Source organism: Arvicola amphibius, chromosome 5, assembly GCF_903992535.2.
Source record: "Arvicola amphibius chromosome 5, mArvAmp1.2, whole genome shotgun sequence".
Taxonomy (NCBI): Eukaryota; Metazoa; Chordata; class Mammalia; order Rodentia; family Cricetidae; genus Arvicola; species Arvicola amphibius.
Window position 1 is genome coordinate 10,085,621 of NC_052051.1, and position 18,892 is coordinate 10,104,512.

General features: G+C 51.8%; 1 protein-coding gene across 2 annotated transcripts in view; it reads left to right on the forward strand.

Moving 5' to 3' along the window:
* The first annotated feature begins 568 nt into the window (after positions 1-568).
* The window catches only part of Nfatc2 (nuclear factor of activated T cells 2), a 109,120-nt gene continuing 90,796 nt past the window's right edge, over positions 569-18,892 (forward strand). For both annotated transcript variants that reach the window (XM_038331684.1, XM_038331683.1), the window contains exon 1: positions 569-850. In XM_038331684.1, coding sequence (XP_038187612.1) covers positions 721-850 — 130 coding nt within the window. In that variant the 5' untranslated portion in view covers positions 569-720. The remainder of the gene's footprint in view (positions 851-18,892) is intronic.

The following is an 18,892-nucleotide window of genomic DNA, read 5'->3' on the forward strand; positions in this document are numbered from 1 at the left end:
GCGGATGTATGAGTTACCTGTCAGCCCTACCTCCCACACACCAGACCACTTCCTGTTCTCACTGTCAGGACAGGGTCCCCAGATCATCAATCAAACTCTTCGCGTGTCACTTCCCCCTGGTACCGAGTCCTCTCCCGGTGGTCAAAATCGGTCGTGATCTTTATCCCTTATCTGCCCCAATAGGGCTACAGTGGCTCTAAATGCCAGGTGGCCGCGGGTAGATGGCCCAGGCCTGGTCAATTGAGGTCGGGGCTTGCAAATCAGAGACTTGGAACAGCACCGCAGCTGTGGGCTTGACAGAGAAGACAGGGCGTCCCTCCCCCGCGAAGGAGAGGAACCAAGAAAAGCTCAGCGAGTGGTCCCTAAGGTAGAACTCACGAGCAGCAGCTTCTGGCGGGACCATGGGTCAGACAGTGGCAGGTGAAGCCGAAGTTGCCTGGGCCTGTCGCTCAGGCCAGACCGGGCTGTGCCCCTCCCCGTCTGGGCGGCGCCCCGCCCCGCCAGCCACCGCCGTCCCGCCCCCCCGCCCCCTCCAGGCTGCAACAGGTGCCTTGAGCAGGAAGCTCGCGCCGTCACCCGCTCCCCGGACGCGTCCAGGACCCACTGCGCCGCGAGTCATCCCCGGCCCCGGCGTGCGCCCCAGACACGGTGACTCCGGTCCGCGCGAGCCTCCTCCCTCACCGCGACCCTACCAGGCCCCGCAGCCCAGCTGCCCCAGCCATGGACGCCCCGGAGCCGCAGCCCGACCCAGACGGTGGGGACGGCCCAGGCCACGAGCCTGGGGGCAGTCCCCAGGACGAGCTGGACTTTTCCATCCTCTTCGATTATGACTATCTGAAACCCATCGAAGGTCGGTGGAGGCTCCCCCCGCCTGGCCCTCGAGCCCTGGCGGGGACTTGGGCCTGGGGACCCGGTACAGTGCTTTCTTCAGGAGTTTGTAGCAGGGACTGCCCCTGCCCCGGTGACAGGGAGGTTAGCCAGAGACAGTGGCTGCAACCATCCTGAGGGGGCGGTTTTCAGTTCCCACTGAGGGTCGCTGTTAGCATAACAAATAAGGATGGTCACGTCTCCAGGACACCCCAGAGGTAGTGGAAGTGCTGTCTTTGCCCTCTGAGAGCAGAGTCGGTGGAGGGGAGTGTGCCCAAGGATGTCCGGGAGGCTGCTAAAGTCTGAAGATCTTACCCCTGAGGCTGTGAGACAGTGGCCCTGTGGCATCCTGGGAGCCGGTTGTTGGGGACTTTGTGTTGAAACTAAGGAAGAGGCTGTGTGTCTCATGCTAGAGGGTGGTTTGCCTTGGGTGTCAGGAGGCTGGCCCATTTCCTCTCTGAGTTTACAGTCACCACAGGTGGACCAGCGCGCTTATTAAGTGATCTTCCACCAGCCCCTCACCCATGCTGTAGTGGACGGGGGTGTCAGGTGAGGAGGACACAGGTTGTTTGCCTAAGTTCAGCCCGCGCCTTCATTTGGCCTCTGTTGCTGGGGGTTGGGCAAATGCCCCTGTCACTTGGGTGTTCAGCAACTTTCTGTCGGAAGCAGGAGGAGGCTCTACCCCCAGCCTCACAGTTTTCTAGTTAGAAAGCTTGTCTGGGAGCAAACAAGAACCTAACCAGGTTTCCTGATTTTTAGCAGCTCAGCCCGTGCTTGTGGCAGGCTCAGGAGCAAGCCTGCTGGCAGCTTCCAGATGCCCTGATGGCTCCAGGCTCGCTGGCATCTGGTGCCTGGTGCTTAGGAAGGGCCGCGATGCTGGCTGGAAGATGTCGTTTGAGAGTCGTGGTGGCATTAACCTTTCCCCCCAGCAGGGTCCTCACGGGCACCCTTTGGGAAGAGACCTGCTTGGTGACAATTTTGTGTGTTTTGGCTAGAGGTGATAACCATAGTGGAAGAGGTAGTGTTGATGTTTTAGACTGCTCTCCACTGAAAGGACAATTAGAGATCTAAGCCATCCACACGCATCAGTGGTCTCTGTGTTCATTAAGATTAAAGTCACGTCTGGTGGGGAATTCACACACCTCTCTCAGGTTCAGTTTCTCTCTCTCTCTCTCTCTCTCTCTCTCTCTCTCTCTCTCTTTGAGGTGAGGGTGGAGGGTGAGGATTTCCGGGGAAATAGTTTCCAAGCCAAATCTGGTGGGAGGTGCTTTTTATAGTTTTTCTTGGCAAGTAGGGCGCAGTGGCCAGCAGATGGGTAGCTTAATGACCATGGGAAAGCCTAGTAACCTGTGTTGTTGTTGTTTTAATAATAAACTTTATTTTGGGGGTTCCAGTTTCTCACTTATAGAAGTACTATGATAGTAACTCAGTAGCCCGCTTCCCTCTTATTATGGACCTGGGGCATTAGCAGGGCATATGTACTTGACACTGATGGTTGGTCATTAAGAAAAGTCTGTGCTTTTCCAGTGTGTGTGTGTGTGTGTGTGTGTGTGTGTGTGTGTGTGTGTTAATAGCCTTGAAGTACTGTGTTAGGAATAGGTACTATAGATATGTTATATACAGCCTGTTTAATTTATGTCTGCGACAGGGTATCATGTAACTTGGGCTGTCCTGGAACTGGACGGCTTCCTCTCCACAGCATCTTCAGGGGTCACAGGCCGATGCCACCGTGTTTTAACTTGGGTTTTTTCTGATGTTTTTCTCATGGTTAGATCAGGCTAGAGGTGTTTGGGAGATCACGGGAGTGTGGGGCCATTCTCTTCTTATGTCAAGGGGACATACTATCAGCCTGATTCATTACTGTTGACCCGACCTTCCCTGCAGGGGAAAGGCCTGTGAGCTTCTTCCTGGTGACCCCTTTCCAGAGTGTGTTCGTAGGAAAGTCACTAGGTGAGGCCCTTGCTCAGGTGCGGCAAGTTGATGATCTGGGAATCTATTGGGAAGGTGAGGCCTCTGGGTGTGTGTGGGGATGGGGGCAAGCGTCACAGAAGGGACTGTAACAACAGCCGTGGGGTCACCTCTGGGGGGGTGGCTCCCCTCTCTGTTTCTTCATAGTGGGAGTCCCTGAGACCTAAGTTGACCTTCATCTTGATACTAGGCTCTGGTTCTAATGATACTTTGAGTCAGCTGGCCACGAGCCTGGTAAAATCCGCAGGAGGAAAAGGGTCAACAACGAGACGGATGCTGATGAAAAAGGTGAAGGCACACAGGGAAGTTTTGGGAGGTCAGATCTTTGCATTGGTCCATGGGATATACCTCTCACCCTAGCAGGCAGGCACGGTTTTTGACTCCCAGTTTACAGAGGAGAACTCGAAGGCCTAGAGAGGTGGAGTAAGTTTCTGGAAAAAGCAGAGCCAGTCAATGGCAGAGCTGAAGTCTGAGCCTAGGCGCTGATCGACTGTCTGGGAGGCCTTTCGCTCCTCCCCTGCGTGGGAGACACTTGGTCCATGGCCCACAAGCAAGGGACTGAAGTCAGGAGGAGTGGGCTAGGGCAAGTTGTTTAACCTCTTTCTGGACCCCTGTTTGCTTGTTTGTAAATGGCTAAAATAGTAGTTCTATCCCACAGTGCACTTTGGGTGAACTAACCCACTGAAATTAACCACTGCGGGTTTTGTCTCTAGCATTTACTAAACCTTTCCTTTCACAGTCAGCACGAGCCGTTCTTCTGTCACTCATCCAACTAATTTTCTAAGCACTTACCACGTTCGATCTTGGGGCTACCCCAGGCGAGACCCAGTTCTGCCCATGCTAGTGTCCCTAAACAGGCCCCTCTTGTCTTTCTGAGTGCATTGGCTGATACCTAGAACAAAAGATTGCATCAAAGTGGAGATTGTAGACCTCTCTCTCTCTCTCTCTCTCTCTCTCTCTCTCTCTCTCTCTCTCTCTCTCTCTCCAAGACAAGGTTTCTCTATGTAGCTTTAGCTATGCTTGGCTGTCTTGGAACTCACTGTGCAGACCAGACTGGCCTTGAACTCACAGAGATCTGCCTCCTGTCTGCCTCCTCAGTGCTGGAATTAAAACTGTGCACCACCACCACCCAGTCATCTTTGTCTCTTTGAAAAAAGAAACTTACTTTTAACTATGTGCATGTGTATGTAACTGTGTGTGGGTGTGTGCACCATGTACTTGCAGTTGTCTGCAGAGGCCAGAAGAGGGCGATGGATCCTCTGGAGCTAGAGTTACAGTTGGTTGTGAGCCACCCAGTGTAGATGCTGAGAACTGAACTCTGGTCCTCTGGAAGAACAGACACTCTTAACCGATGAACCATCTTCTCCAGTCCCCTTTGCCTTGCTTTTGACCATGGTAGGAGGACCTCAAATGCTTGTGTAGACTTTAGATGTATGCGTTTGTTATGCTCAGAAGGTATCCATCCTTGTTTCCCTGGGAGTTTTATTAGGAATGGGACTTGATTGGCATAAAAGGCATGTGAGTGTCTATGAGAAAATATGAGCTTATTCTTAAACCTGTCGCATATTGGTTTATATAGTAAGAGGTCATCTAAGTGTAGGTATATAAGTGCATTCATCATTCCCAGTATAAACTCAACTTGGCCACGATCTATATTTTCTTGTGGTGGCAATATCAGTTTGATTGCATATGAAGGTCTTTCCCAGCATATTCCTAAGTGATGCTTTCCTGTGATTCTCTCGTGTGTGCAGCTGGCCTTAGGTCTCTCTCCTTCCTATGCTGAGGAACTGGTGGGAGTCAGTTCTCTCCTTCCATCACATGGGTTTCAGGGATTGAAACCATGAATTCAGGTGGCTGGGTTTGGTGGCAGGCCCCTTTACCTGCAGAGCCATCTAACCAGCCCTATTTATGTTCTGTTTCTACGGGAGTCAGTTTTGGTAAACCGTATCCAAGAAACTATGCACTTTGTCCAACAGTGTTTCCAAATTTATTTGCCCAGAGATGTGTCAAGAGCATTCTCATTTCTCTTCTAGTGGATGAGCTGTCCAAGTTTATCCCATGTAGAGAATAGGATTAAGGGTTCTAGGATCCTGGAAGCTGCCGATCACACCCTGTTTGTGGCCCCCTTCCCTGAGAGTGCCCTGGGCATTCTTGAGGTTCAGTGGGTTCTTCCCCCTTCTAACTTGGAATTCCCCAGGAATCCATGGTCATCTCCAGAAGTATCAGATTCCCTGGGTGCTGGGTTGGGGGTCAGACATGCTGGTAGTGCTCACTATCAGTTTGCCCTAGTGGGTCTGATGCATTTCCTCTTCTGACTCCCTTTTGGCTTAAGTGTACGGAACCAGCCTTGACTTTCCTTAGGTCAAGCAGAGAGGCCCCTTACCATTGCTTGCTGCTTTTCAGTCTGTTTCCACCCTTCTTACACTGCTGGGTCCACACTTTCTGAAAAACTGATGAAAACCACAGACACCACACAATCACACACACGTACGCATGAAGTGGCTCCGTGAACTCAAATATGTCCTGAGCACAGAGTATACACACACACGATCCACAGGTGTGTCCCAGGGCACTGCCTCCCCCAACTCCCACTGCCATGAGCTTTTTACACCATTTCTTGAGGGAGTCATGGACCGGTCCCTGATGTCACCTACCCTTCAGCTTGAGAACACCTGCTCCCAGCAGCCCATTTGCAGGGGACAATGAAAACCTCATCCTTCCAGCAAACACATGGCATGCTGGTTCTGTGCCAGGCCCGGTGTGGTTTGGAGATGAAAGAGACCTGGTTCCTGCTTTTGCCTGGATACTCCTGAGCCAGCATGGGACACAGCCCGGTAAACAAATGGGGACAAATGAGGTGCTATGATATAGTAACTGGCTTTTTTGGATGCTACTAAAAATAGGCCTGTATACTAAGTAAGCTGGCTTGCTGGACACATGACATTCAGAGATGTTGCCCTTTGTGTCACGTTAAGGACTTTAGACAAATAAGGTCTCCAGGTGCCCCAGGAAAAGTGGGCAGAGGCCTGATCAGGGAGGAAGCGGGGCTGGAGTGGCCCCCGTCATCCTAGCTTGCAAGGCTCACTGTCACTATCCTTACATGCTGATCTGGAGCAGAGGCACCATACAGCCCTGCAATCAGCAGCTCCCTGCAATCAGCAGCTCCCATTTGTCTCCAGGGCTTGCCAGCCCCAGAAGGCAGTGAGCCAAGTGCAAGAAATGTAGCCCACATGCTGGCAGTGCCAGGCCTCTCTGGAGTCGGGGCACCTGGAGTCCCCGAGTCTTCGTTCAGCCTTTCGGCATACAGCCCAGAGCCGCAACCTCCAACTGTGTCCGACAGGCCCCACACGTGGCAGCCCTTATATGTGACGACCCTTAGAAGTGGGACGGTCAGTGCTCCTCTCTCGGGCCTATACATCAGCAAAATAGAACTGGACAAAGTACAGGACATAAGGGGGCGTTCGCTCCCCCTGCCACATGTCATCTCTTTTCTCTCTTCTCTCCTTCCTTTCTTCCTTTCTCGTCTCATTTAGCCCAGGTTGGCCACACACTCTCTCTGTAGCCAAGGATGACCTTGAACTCTCGATGCTTCTGTTCCCACTTCCCAAGTTCTGGGATTATAGGCATGTGCCATGACACCCAGTTTACGAGGCGCTAAGGGCAGAACTCTGAGATTTGTGCAAGCTAGGCCAGTGCTCTAGAGATGAGCCACATCCCCAGTCTCTGTTTTTGCTTCTTTCTCTGTCATGCATGCTTCCTGGAGGCACCTGAGTCCTTCTTCCCGCTGACTGTGCAAGTCAGAGCATCGTGTATAAAACTCGAAAGCCTTGGTTTGACTTGTTGGCTATCTGGAGACTGGGCTGAGCGGAACTGCCAGGCCTATGGCCAGCAGATCAGGGCTCAGGGATCAGATCAATGCAAAGTTGCTAAGGCTCCTTCGAGGGCTGCTGGAGGTCACATGACTTTGGTTCCTGGCTCATGTTTCTTATCTGTGCTGTGGGCTGATGAGGACAATGGGCCCCACTGGGGCAGAAGTGAGGGTTCAGAGAGGTCCAGTGGCCCAGGCTTTGTGACTGTGGATGGTCCCTGACAAATCAGGGTGTCCTAAATGTGTTGGCTCCTGGGGGAAAGAGCCTCTTCCTTGGGCCTTGATGTGTCCTGAATCAGAAGAGCAGATGGGCCATGAGGGGTGTGGTGTCTGTTGGCTGCCGGGCTCCACCCCGTGCCTGGTGCCTGAGCAAGTCAGCTAAGCCAGAGGTCTGTTTGGTTCTGACTCTAAGTCCCCTGTCCACTCCACTCAGCCCTGGAACCCTGCTGGCTGCAAACGCTTCCTTAGTTGCTCACATTCTGTGGCTGGAAAGTTCTGGAGGCCTCATTCTGGGTGATGCAGGCTGCTCCCAGGTGTTGTCTGCTGAGCCAGGCCCAGAATGGAACAGCCCTGAAAATGCAGCTCCATGATGGGTACCCTGTGGCTTTCCCCTAGAGAGGACTTCCTCCCTCAGCCAGCACAGGAAATAGCCTCAGGCTCCCAGAGCGCTGTGGCCAGCTCACTTCCCTGGCTGCTACACCCTTACAGCAAGGGTTTTGCTGACGGCTTCCAGACTGAGTCAGAGCATCAGGAAGGCCTAGAACTTGGGCTGTTCTGGGATGGATCAGGCTGCCTGCTCCTTCACCTGGAGCAGAGGGAAACACTTTCACTTGCCCTCTGACCTTTTGTTACTAAGCTTTCCCCCAAACATGCAAAAGTAGGGGCGATGGTGAACTGGGCTGGCATGTTGCTAATTGCAAAGCCACCTCATCTGCATCTCCATCCCAGGGCATCTCCCTGCAGTGGCTTTAAGTGTAATTAATTCATCTAGTATTTTATAGATTAGGTGTCAGTCAAAGACGTGGACCCCCCGAGAAAAGTCAAATGACTGCTCTTGGGGAACCTCCGGGCACTGGACTCCGGGGCCCCCAATATCAAAACCCTGTGCAGAGTGCGTAATGCTCACACCCCTGGCTTCTAGTAATGATTAAAAACTAATGTCTGCAGGGCCAGCAAGATGGTGCGGTGGGGAAAGGTGGCCCCTTGCTAGCAACATGAGCTCCATCCCCAGGACTCACGTGATAAAAGAAATGACTCCTCTCAGTTGTCCTTTGACCTCCACGTGCATATCAGAGCACACATGCTAATAATAAATTAAGAATGGTACCCGCAAGATGACTTGGTGGATAGAGGTACTTGCTACCAAGCCAGCCACCCTGAATCAATCCCAGGAAACCACACGGTAGAAGGAGAAAACTGACTTCCTGCAGGCTGTCCTCTGACCTCCGTGTGTGTGCTCTGGCACACGTGTGTATGTGTGTCATGTACACACATATGTGGACATAAATACGCAATCCTAAAATATCAAAATTGTTTTAGAGGAAATTCTTTTTAAAAAGTAAAGTGATGTTTCCCGGGTTTAGCACAATTTTTTGTTTTGTTTGTTTTTGAAACGGGGCCTTATGTAGCCCAGGCTGGCCTCGAAGTATTTGATGATGGCTTTGAACTTCCTGTCCTCTTGCCTCTGTCTCCCAAGTCCTGGCATACGGGGATGTACTTCACAACCAGTGTTCTAGTTTGCTTTTGTTGCTGTGATAAAATGCTGACCAAAAGCAATTTGGGGAGGAAGGGATTGTTTAACTTGTACGTCCCAGGGAAGTCAGGAGGCTGGGCCAGAAGCCTCGGAGGAATGAGGGCTCCCTTCCTCGGTCCTGCTTGGCTGCCCAGGCCCACCCATCTAGAGGTGGCCCCTCCCACTGTGGACCAGGCCCTCCCGCATCAATTAGCAATCAAGATGCCTCAAAGGCCTGCCCGCAGACCAATCTGATGGAGGCAGAATTTCAACAGAAGGCCCTCTTCCCAGGTGTGTCAAATTTAGAGCCAAGATTATCCACCACACACGGTTTATGAAAAATTGCTGATGAAACCCAGGGCCTCTGCATGTGAGGGCCACACTGTGGCTAACTGAGTCACATCCCCAGTCCCCACGTGTTGTAGCCCCAACATTTCTGAAGCACAGCTGTTGGATCTACAGACAGAGAAGGCAAGAGCGCAGACAGTCAATGCACAGGCCTGATGCTGACCTAAAACAACATCAGCATCCAGCATTCAGGCCTCACTGCTTGTTTCCCGGGCTTTTGCTGTTAACTTGTTTGCATCCATCCCTGAAGGCCCTTGTATCGGGAGTGGTTGATTTGACCATTGCTCCCTTTGCCCTTTGAAAATTCCCATCAGTCAATTTCTTTTTTAAAAAATATTTATTTCTTTTATTTTATTAGCATTGGTGTTTTGTCATGGGTGTCAGCTCCTCTGGAACTGGAGGTACAGACAGGTGTGAATTGCCGGGAATGTGGGTGCCAGGAATTGAACCTGGGTCCTCTGGAAGAGCAGCCAGTACTCTTAAGTACTGAGCCATTTTTCCAGCCCCAGTCAATTTTCTTCATGTTTACCTATTAAAGAAATAAAGGAAATAAGGTCCTCCCACCACCCCACCCCTCTATGCCCTGGATATTGCTAGATGTCTCACCCCTGTGATTTTTTGGGGTGGGGGGCATGTTTCTTATAGATCGGCATGTAGTTTGTGTGTATATGCGTGCCTTTGCATGTGTGTGTTTGCTTGTGTGTACACGTCTGTGTGAGCCCGCGCATGAAGGTCAGAGGCAAACTTTCCTGAGCTGCTGACTTATTTATTTATTTATTTATTTTTTGAGGCAGGGTCTCTCACTGACCTGGGACACACCAGTTTAGCTGGGCTGGCTGCTCAGCAAACCCCAGGCTTTGCCTGGTTTCGCTTCCCCAGAGCTGGGATTATGAGAACGCACTTCCATTATGCCTGGCTATTTTTTTTTTTAAATGAGGATGCTGGGCTCAGCCCTGCAAGCACTTTACCAACTGAGCCGGCTCCATATCCCTTGGCATTTACTTCCAAAGCCTTGTGCCCTGGACTTTTAATGTGTTTTCTCGCTGCCTTTTAGCAGGCTGAGCTGGAGGCAGAGCGGGGAGAGTTCCTTTTCCTGAGCGGGCACTGGGGCCCAGCCTGCCTTCTAATCTAAGGATTTGGAAGAGGGCCTGTTTCGGTTAATAAAGTACATTTCTCCCAGCCAGCCCTTCCCTGTGAATTTTAATTGAGCTCTGCCTGAGCGAAGGCAGGAAAGCGGCCTGCAAAGCATGGGATTTGCCAGGGCCTTATCAAAACAGAGCTGCTGGGGGGATGCCTGCAGAGGGGGCTGCTCCCTGAGAGGGAAGCCCTTTGACTGAAATGCTTGGGCAGTCATGCTAAAGGCCTAGGGAAGGGGGTGTTTGTCTGCTTAATCCTCAGACGGTGGGCTGCAGGTCTGAAATCCACAGGGGTGATGTCACCTCTGCTGGGTGGATTGGGAGGAATGTCTTAATGACCAGGTGTGTGGGTGTGTGGCAGCAGGGGAAGGGGGCTGATTAGGCATGCCCACCTCTGCAAACATGGCACCCATATTATATGGGGATGGGATAAATAAGACACATCCTGTCAGTAAGGTATTAGTGCTTGAGTCTCTGGTTGAGTTCCATGGCTTCATGGTCACCAAGCAGAAGCTTTACTTGCAGGGGTCAGGCTTTTGAGGGACGGGGAATAAGTGAGGGGGCCCAGCTCCTGGAGGAGGCTAGGGTGGGCAGAGGCTGCAGGGAAGCCTATGGCTGTCTAACCTCAGCCCTTCCTGCCTGGCTGCCATGGAGTGGGTGGGCCTTGTCACGGCGAGTCCATTTCTGGGGGAGGATTATCTGAAAGCTATTTTTGGTGAATTCTTCTGACCAGATCTTCCCTTCTCCTTTTGCTGAGGAAGCTCTTTCACCAGCTCTCCAGATCGCAGGCTTGCTCTCCAGGACCCATGGAAGGAGGGTGGCTGATCAGGAAATGGAGGGGTATTGATATGAAGCAGTACCCCTGCCCCCTACTTCTGAGAAAGAAACCTACTGAGCCATACAGGGGAACCCTAGCCTTGACACTGAGTAACAGAAGTGAGGCAGCGTGTGTGCGTGTGTGTGTGTGTGTGTGTGTGTGTGTGTGTGGTAGCTTCAGTATTACTGAGTGACACAGCATCAGCAATGTCTATTTTTTGTGTGTGTGACCTTGGGGGATTCTCTGCACCTGAACCTCAAGTTTCCCCGTCCCTTGCAGTAAGGTGTTGGTGATAGCAGCCTCCTCACTTGTAAGCGCCTAAAAAGGAATACATGCAGGCTGATGATGTGGTGGACGCCAGCAGTCAGAAAGACTGCAAGCAGGAAGGTGACTAGTGTTCCTGAAGACACGGGGACCCCCAAATACCTCAACTGCCAAATGGCCCCTGGCCCTCTGCTTGAGGGAGGCCTTGAGTCTTACAGAGCACACATGCCAGCCATCTTTCAAAGCAGCCCAGGACACCATGTTTTTGCAAGCATCCTGCCAGCTGCTGCTTTGCTAGCCTCCTTGCTCTGGGACCATCCTCTCCTGTGTCAGCGTCGTTGTTGGCGCCTGGCTTGGTGGCAGACTGCCGGAGGCGCTACCGAAGCTGCCTCTGTCTGTCTGGTGAAGGCAGACAGCTGTCTTCCCAGGGACAAGGTCAGAAAAGATGAGAGGATGCCAGGAAGCCTGTGCCAGCACCTCCATGTTGGCGAGACAAGAGGGTAAACGTCCCCTTGCCTTCTCTGGTGTTCTTGGACCCACTGATCTGGGTGGAATTTCTCAACTTTCAGGGCCCGTCTGTGTGTGTCACCTCTGAATAAAGGGCGTGACAACCTGGATCTTCTCCTTTACACACACATGACTCATTTATGGGGAATCCTGTCACCACTGCCCTCTGTGTGTCGAGAGGGAGGGGTTCCGAGACTTGGGGATGTGGGGGGAAGTTGAGAGTCCCCTTCATTACTTAAAGACCACTGGTGACTCTTGCAAATACTTCTCCCTGTAGATTGTGGAGGCAGCCAGATGGGAAATCCACTGCCTTCCTGCCCTGCTGTGGGGCTCCTGCAGCCGCATGTGCAGGAGGAGTTTAGGGGAGCCACAGGCCTCTGTTCCCTCTCCTTGCTGCCAGTCTGTGGTATCTGGGCACTACCATGGCAACAGGCTGTGATGCCGCAGAGCTAGACCTCAGATGTGAGCTCATGAAGGGGTGGGTTGGAATAGTCTGGGCAGGGACCCCCAGACCTGCAGCCCATCCTGCTGTGGGCTATGTCCCCTCCCCCCACAGGCACTTCCTATAGGCTCCCTGGTGAGGTTTCTATTTTTGTCATTTCTATTTCACTTCCTAAAAACCTGCCTGGACTTTTTAGACACTTGAAAGATTGTTTTCACAGCGTTCTTTCCTCCCCCTCCCCCTCTCTGTCTTTCTGTGTGTGTTGTATGTGTGGTGTGTGCTATGTATATGTATGTGTGTGGTGTCTGTGTGGGTGTGTCTGTGCTGTGTCTGTGTGTCTGTGTGGTGTGTCTGTGTGGGCGTGTGTGTATGTGTGTGTGTCTGAGATGTGAGTGTGGTATGTGTGTGTATGAAGTGTGTGTGAGGTGCATATCTGTATGGTGTGTGTGGTGTATATGGGATGTGTGTGGTGTGTGTCTGTGTGTGGTGTGTGTCTGTGGGTGTGTCTGTGCTGTGTGTGTATGGTGTGTCTGTGTGTATGTGCCTATGTGTGGTATATGTGGTGTGTCTGTGTATATGTGTGCATGTGTGTATTGTGTGTCTGTGTGAGATGTGTGTGTATGTGTGTTGTATGTGTGGTGTGTGTGTGGTATGTATGGAGTGTATGGGATGTGTGTCTGTGTGGGTGTGTATGTGTGTGTTGTGTGTTGTATGTATGTGTGAGATGTATGTGTATGGTTTTATTTTGGGGCAGGGTCACAGGTTGACCTGGAGTTCATTGAGTAACCCAATGTCTTAAACTCTGAGAAACCCTCTTGTCTCAGTGTCCCAAATTCTGAGACTATAGTGTACCCTGGTTTCCTTTTTTTTCCCAAAGGTTTCTCTTTGGACAGCAACCTGGCAGTGAGTGGCATCCTGGCCTTGACCATGGGTCCATTTTTGAGTGAGCAGCTGGCAGGAAACGAAAGAGGAGTGTCTGGTGGAGACCACTGAGTGGCTACAGTGTGGTTTTAACTCTCTCTTGGGGCAGACAGAAGGACTGCGAACATTCTAGAAGAAAAGAGTTGGGATCTTAGGTTGTTAGGCCAACAATGGCCCTCAGCAGGTTCTGTCCTGGGGCCCCTCACTTCTCTGTGTCATAGTGTTAAGATGTCACCATTCCAGAAATAGTCTCTTTCACGAGAAGTGGTGCTCAGCAGTGGTTGTGGGGGTGGGTGAAGGGCCAGGTTGCCTCAGACTGTCTTGGCTCTGCAGCTTAAAAGCTGTGTGACTTTGGGCCGATTACTCACCCTCTCTGAACCTCATTTTCCCCATTTGTAAAATGGGGAAAGCTGTATTACCTGTTTCCTAGTGTTCTTGTGAGAAAACCCCACTGACCTATGCTGGTTGTGTGTGGTGGTCTTTGGTACAGAGCAAATGGCACAGGTGTGTTGACTCTTAACACTTCTGTTATGACAAGGAGCTTACTGAGTCACTGAGACTTTGGCGATGTCGGTGGCTGCACTCCCAGGCAGCTGGGGGATGGGGTGAGGGGCACCAGTCCCCGAAGGGAGAGTGCTGGAGGCTTTCTCTAGCTATTTCACACACTTCCAGAGGTCAGTGCAGTCTGGGAGGCCAAGAGAATTCTTGAAGTGCTGACCAGTCCGTTTTGTTTTTATAAAATTTCCTTCCTCTTTTACAAAATGCTTTTGAAGAGCTTGGGGCTAGCGTGAGCGCCCGCTGTCAAATTGAATAGGGAAACCATAGCAGGGGAGGCCAGAACTGCTGCCTACAATACTTCCCCAGTGTCTGCTGTATACATGTGTGGGGCTTTGTGTGGCGTAGACGAGCTGCCCTGTGTGTTACCTGTGAGGACAGAGTGTACTCGGGTTTCATGTCAGGGGTGAGGCTGGGTCCTGGGTCCTTTGGACACTGTGTGACCCTCCATAAACTAAGGGGTGCCGAATTCTCTGTGAGCAGCCTTTCACTCCTGGTACGCTGACCTGGCCCCTGGCAATTCCTGGGAAATTGGCAGAGGCTCCCCAAGTCCTCTCGGGCCCAGATGTTGAGTGAACCCCAGGGACCTGGTGAGAGACAGCTTCAGGTGTCAGTAGGACCAAATGGCCAGCAGAAGCTGTAAGGAGTCAGAGGGAAATGAGCAAGGCATACCCCTCCCGGAGGTGGCCTAGCTGCCCAGGAGGCTTCCACAGGTTCCAGGGTGTGGCCTACAGGCCATGCTTCAGGCAGACTCTGCCTCTGCTGAGCGCAGGAAGTGTGGGTCAGAGGTGCAAAGCCCAGAGCCCCGGGCCCCAGGCCCGGGGCCTCAGTTTCAGTTGGTCTTGCAAGGCAAGGGGACAGTTGGGTGGCAGGCTATTGGGGTGGGTGGGGCAACTGCTCAGCTCCACACCAGCCCCTGCAACAGAGTATCCTTAGGTTGTAGTAGATCCAGAATCCCCAGCCCAGGGTGGGTATGCTCCATCGGATCCCGCTAAGGACTCTTTGTAGGTGAAATCAGCTCTCTGCCTCCATTTCCTCCTCTGTGAAAGGTGAGCAGCTGTCCTGGACACTCATGTAGATGTGAGGGTTAAATGCATGCCACGTGCTAGCTCCAGTGGTGGGCCCGTTCCCAGTACTTTAGCTACCCCAGCCCTGCATTTTTTTGTGATAAATATAATAATAATAATAACAACAACAACAATAGGCTTCAAAAAGCTCACCTTCTTGGGGTGGAGGGACAATCAGTTACTCTGTTAGTGGCTCTTACCATAGGGCTCTTTAGGAGTTGAGCTTAAAAACTACTGTAGTTCAGTCTGGCTAGTCAGGCATCTCTGTCTTGATAGACAGTCAGTGGCCCAGGAGAAGGGAGCTGGAGGCATGGAAGGGAATTTTGGACAAGGGTAACTTTGAATGCGGTGTGTGTGTGTGTGTGTGGTCTGTGTCTGTATATGTGTATGTGTAGTCTCTCTCTGTGTGTGTGTATGTGTCTGTGTATGTGTGGTCTGTGTGTGTGTGTGTGTCTGTGTGTGTCTGTGTGTGGTCTATGTGTGTGTATGTGTCTGTGTATGTGTGGTCTGTGTGTGTGTATGTGTCTGTGTATGTGTGGTCTGTGTGTGTGTGTGTGTCTGTGTGTGGTCTGTGTGTGTATGTGTCTGTGTCTGTGTGGTCTGTGTGTGTGTGTGTGTGTGTCTGTGTGTTGTCTGTGTGTGTGTGTCTGTGTGTTGTCTGTGTGTTGTCTGTGTGTGTGTGTGTGTGTGTGTGTGTGTCTGTGTGTGTGTTGGGGAAAGGACAAGATAGAAGACCCAGGCAGTCATGGCTCCTGCCTTCCTCCTTCCTTTGAAGACTAACATCTCAAGCTTAGGACAGGCATCTCTCATGGCAGGTGGCATAGAGGTAGCCCACCATGAGTGCATGGCACATAGAGAGAGCTGTGGCCTCTTTAAAAAACATTTATTTTCTGTTTTGCCTGTGCACTATGTGTGTGCCTGGTGCCCTCGGAGATCAGAAGAGAGTGCCAGATCCACTGGAACTGGAGTTACAGATGGTTGTGAGTTGCCATGTGGGTGCTGGGAATGAAACCTGGGTCCTGTGGAAGAGCAGCCAGCGTTTCTGACCATGAGCCACCTCTGCAGCCCCACACTGTCTCCCTCTAGATACTGCTTTCTCTTTGAGCTGGGAGGAATGGCGTTGCCAGGTCTTGAGTATCTTTCTTACCCGTAGGCTTCCCTTCTGCTGCCTGCACCCTGTCACATGGGCACACTTTGAAGGGTCACAGAAAACCGTGCTGTCCTGATGGTGCTGGCAAAACAAGATGTTTAGCGTTTGACAGTACCCAGCCACCTCTGCCTGCCAGACAAATTATACGTCAAGGAAAAAGCTCGTGGGAGGGTGGAGGCAAAATGCAGGCTCAGAGCCTTTGCCTAGGTGGCCTGCTTGAATGTGGTCACTTTTTGGGGGCCAGGTATGTAGTACTACAGATTAAACAGCCTCACATATGCTGGGCAAGTGCTCCATCCCTGAGCCAGACCCCCCCTCCTTACACTTTTAATTTTGACATAGGGTCTCATTAAATTGTCCATACCTGCCTTGAACTCATTCTGTAGTTCAGGCAGGCCCTGAACTAGGCAGTGCCCCTGCCTCGGCCTCCCAGAATGGTACAAACATTCCTTTCAAAATAAAAGTTGTGACGTGGCGTTGGATAGATGGCTCAGTGGTTAAGAGCACATGCTGTTCTTTCAGAGGCCCAGGGCATTCATGTCAGCAAGCTCACAACCATTTCTAACTCCAGTTTCAGAGAGCTCTGATGCCCTCCTTCTGTCCTCTGTAAACACCTGCACGTGCATTCACAGACACACTCACACACTATGTGTTAAAAACAGAGTGGAGTTGAGCAAACATAGTAAGTACATAATACATATTGACAATGCCACCTACAGCCAAGATCATGCAAAGAAGTTTATGGAAACCCTCCTGAGAAAATTGGCAGCAAGGTGTGGTTCTGAGATACGCTGGCTTCCATCTGGGTGCTGGGCAGGAGAGAGCAGTGAGACCCAGCCAGGCACATGGGCTGTTTCCAAAGAGCCCAAGAGTGGGGATCCCAGCCACTCACAGAAAGATGTTAATGACTTGCCATTTGTGAGATTTGCTGTCAAATCCCAGAGAAGGCAAAGGCTATTCATTACCCTCACACCCGCGCTTGCTGTTAAACATTTATAGACTTAGGGAGAGAAAAGAAAGGGGGCAGGAAGGAAATTGCCACCAGGATGGATTAAACCAGTGTAAACACTGCGATACTAGGCTCAGCGTGGCCAGTTGCTCCTCCGAGCTCCTGGGCAGCATGTCTGTATGCACACGTGCGTGTGTGCGTGTGCGTGCGTGTGTGCGTGTGTTTCTTGAGACAAGATCCTACTCTGTAGAGCAGGTTGTCTCTGGACTCACAGTATTTCTCCTGCCTCAGCCTTCGAGCACTAGGATTATGGGCACTATTATACCCCATGATGTGTGTCCACGCCAGCCCTTGTTCTGGATTGTTCACCCTAGAGCTGTGTTTTTGAGGTAGAGAGTTCTAATATGACCGGGATCTCTGTGCAGGACGGTTCCCGGTTTGGTCGGCTTGAAGGGAATGGGCTCTCAGAACACCGGTGATCATGGATTTGATGCCAATTGGCCCATAGGTTAGACATCTGTACTGTGTGTTGTCTGCCAGGAAGGGGTGTGTGCATGTGCACACACAGCGCCAGTTCAGGTTCAGATGCACCTTCACCCTGACTGTGCACTGCATGAACTCCGGCCCTGCAGACCCAAGCTAGAGAAAGCAAAGCCATGAAGGAGTCAGACATGCTTCTCTCCCCACCCCCGTTCTAAGCGAGGCCGTGGGGCCTGGAGTGGGTGGGGACTTTTCTTCTGCCACTAGCCAGTTAGTGGCAGAGCAGGGCTAGGTTCTGTTTCCCTCCGTGTCAGCAGAGTTTCATTGTCACGTGTTCCATGTCACCCCTACCTCCTGCCATCTGTTCCACAGAAGCTAATTATGTTTGGGAAATTTAAGCTTGTTTTCTCCGCATAATACAGAAATCAAAAAGTTTCCTTTTTGCAAGGCTGGGGAGATGGCTCAGTGGGTAAGCGTGAGGACCTGAGTTCGGATCCCAGTACCCACATAAAAGAGCAGGGTACGGCTACACGCTCCTGCAACCTCAGTGCTGCTTGGGTCTTGGTGGCCACCAGTTGAGTTCAAAGTTCAATGGGAGAACCTGTCACAAAGGGGACAGTGTGGAGGGTGACAGAGCAGGTCACCTGATGTCCTCCTCCGGCTTCTGTGTGTGCACACCCGCCACAGATGTGCCCCTCCCCACCTTATGTTCACCTTGCTCTTTCTTTGATACTGAATCTCAGTGGTCACTGCTGTTTGGTTCAGGAGGACTTTTCCTGGTCACTGTTGGAATGAGCCAGAGCCTCCCGCAGCTCCAGAGCTGCAGACACTAACCTACCCCTTATCCCTCTCCCAGAGATAGGAGTGTCCACATAGGATGCAGAGAATGGTGTTAAGGACTCTGGGATGCATCTGGGATTTTGATGGCTGCTAACCTACCCAGTCACCCCTCCCTAGATATGACAGCCTCGTTGGTCGGGCAGTGACATTATGAAGAAGTGCTGTCAGTGTCCCAGGTGGCTTTTATGGGGATGCCTTCCTCTCTGCCGAGGGCCAACCTTGTACCAGCTCCCATTCAGTTAGCAGAGGCTTGGTGTACCTCATGGCATCTCTGATCAGGAGACCGGCAGACTTGCTGGTCAGTAGCTGATGCCACAGTTACTTCCCCAGAACTGGGAGACATATGGGGTTAGAGCTGGCACCCCTGGGAAGAGTGAGCTATGGGAGAATAGAGACAGTGACAGAGCCTCCAGGCATGGGTGGGTTTTAGTGCCACGGGGATGGATGAGGGGAGCTGTTGAAGCAGAGGGAACAGCAAACTGCAAAATCCTGAGGCCAGAAGAAAATAGGTGCTCTCTTCCAAACCCTGCCTTGCCTGGAGCCCCAAGAGAGGAGAGGTTAAGGGAGGACAGACAGACCCCAACCATGCTGGCCCAAGTCCTCATGTTATTAGTGGTGGGCAGCCCTTTGGGAGCACTCATCTGGAATGGGAGCACTCATCCGGAATGGGAGTACCATCTGGGCATTCTGAGGTCAGTTCAGCTAAGTTGGAATACACTTCCTCTGTTGTGTCCCAGAAAAGGCCCAGAAATGCCAAGGGTCACCAGGGTGGCTACCCTAGCTCCCCAGAGCAGGAGACCCCACTCCTGGCTTGCGGGACCCTGGGCATGATTCTTTTATTTATTCAGTCACTTCGCACACATGTGGAGGCCTGTAAGTGCCAGGCGCAGTGGTGGGTGCCAGGCAAACAATACTAACCCACAGTGGATGTGGACCTGATCTCGGCAGAGCTTAGAGTCAAGAGAAGTACCAACTTCCATA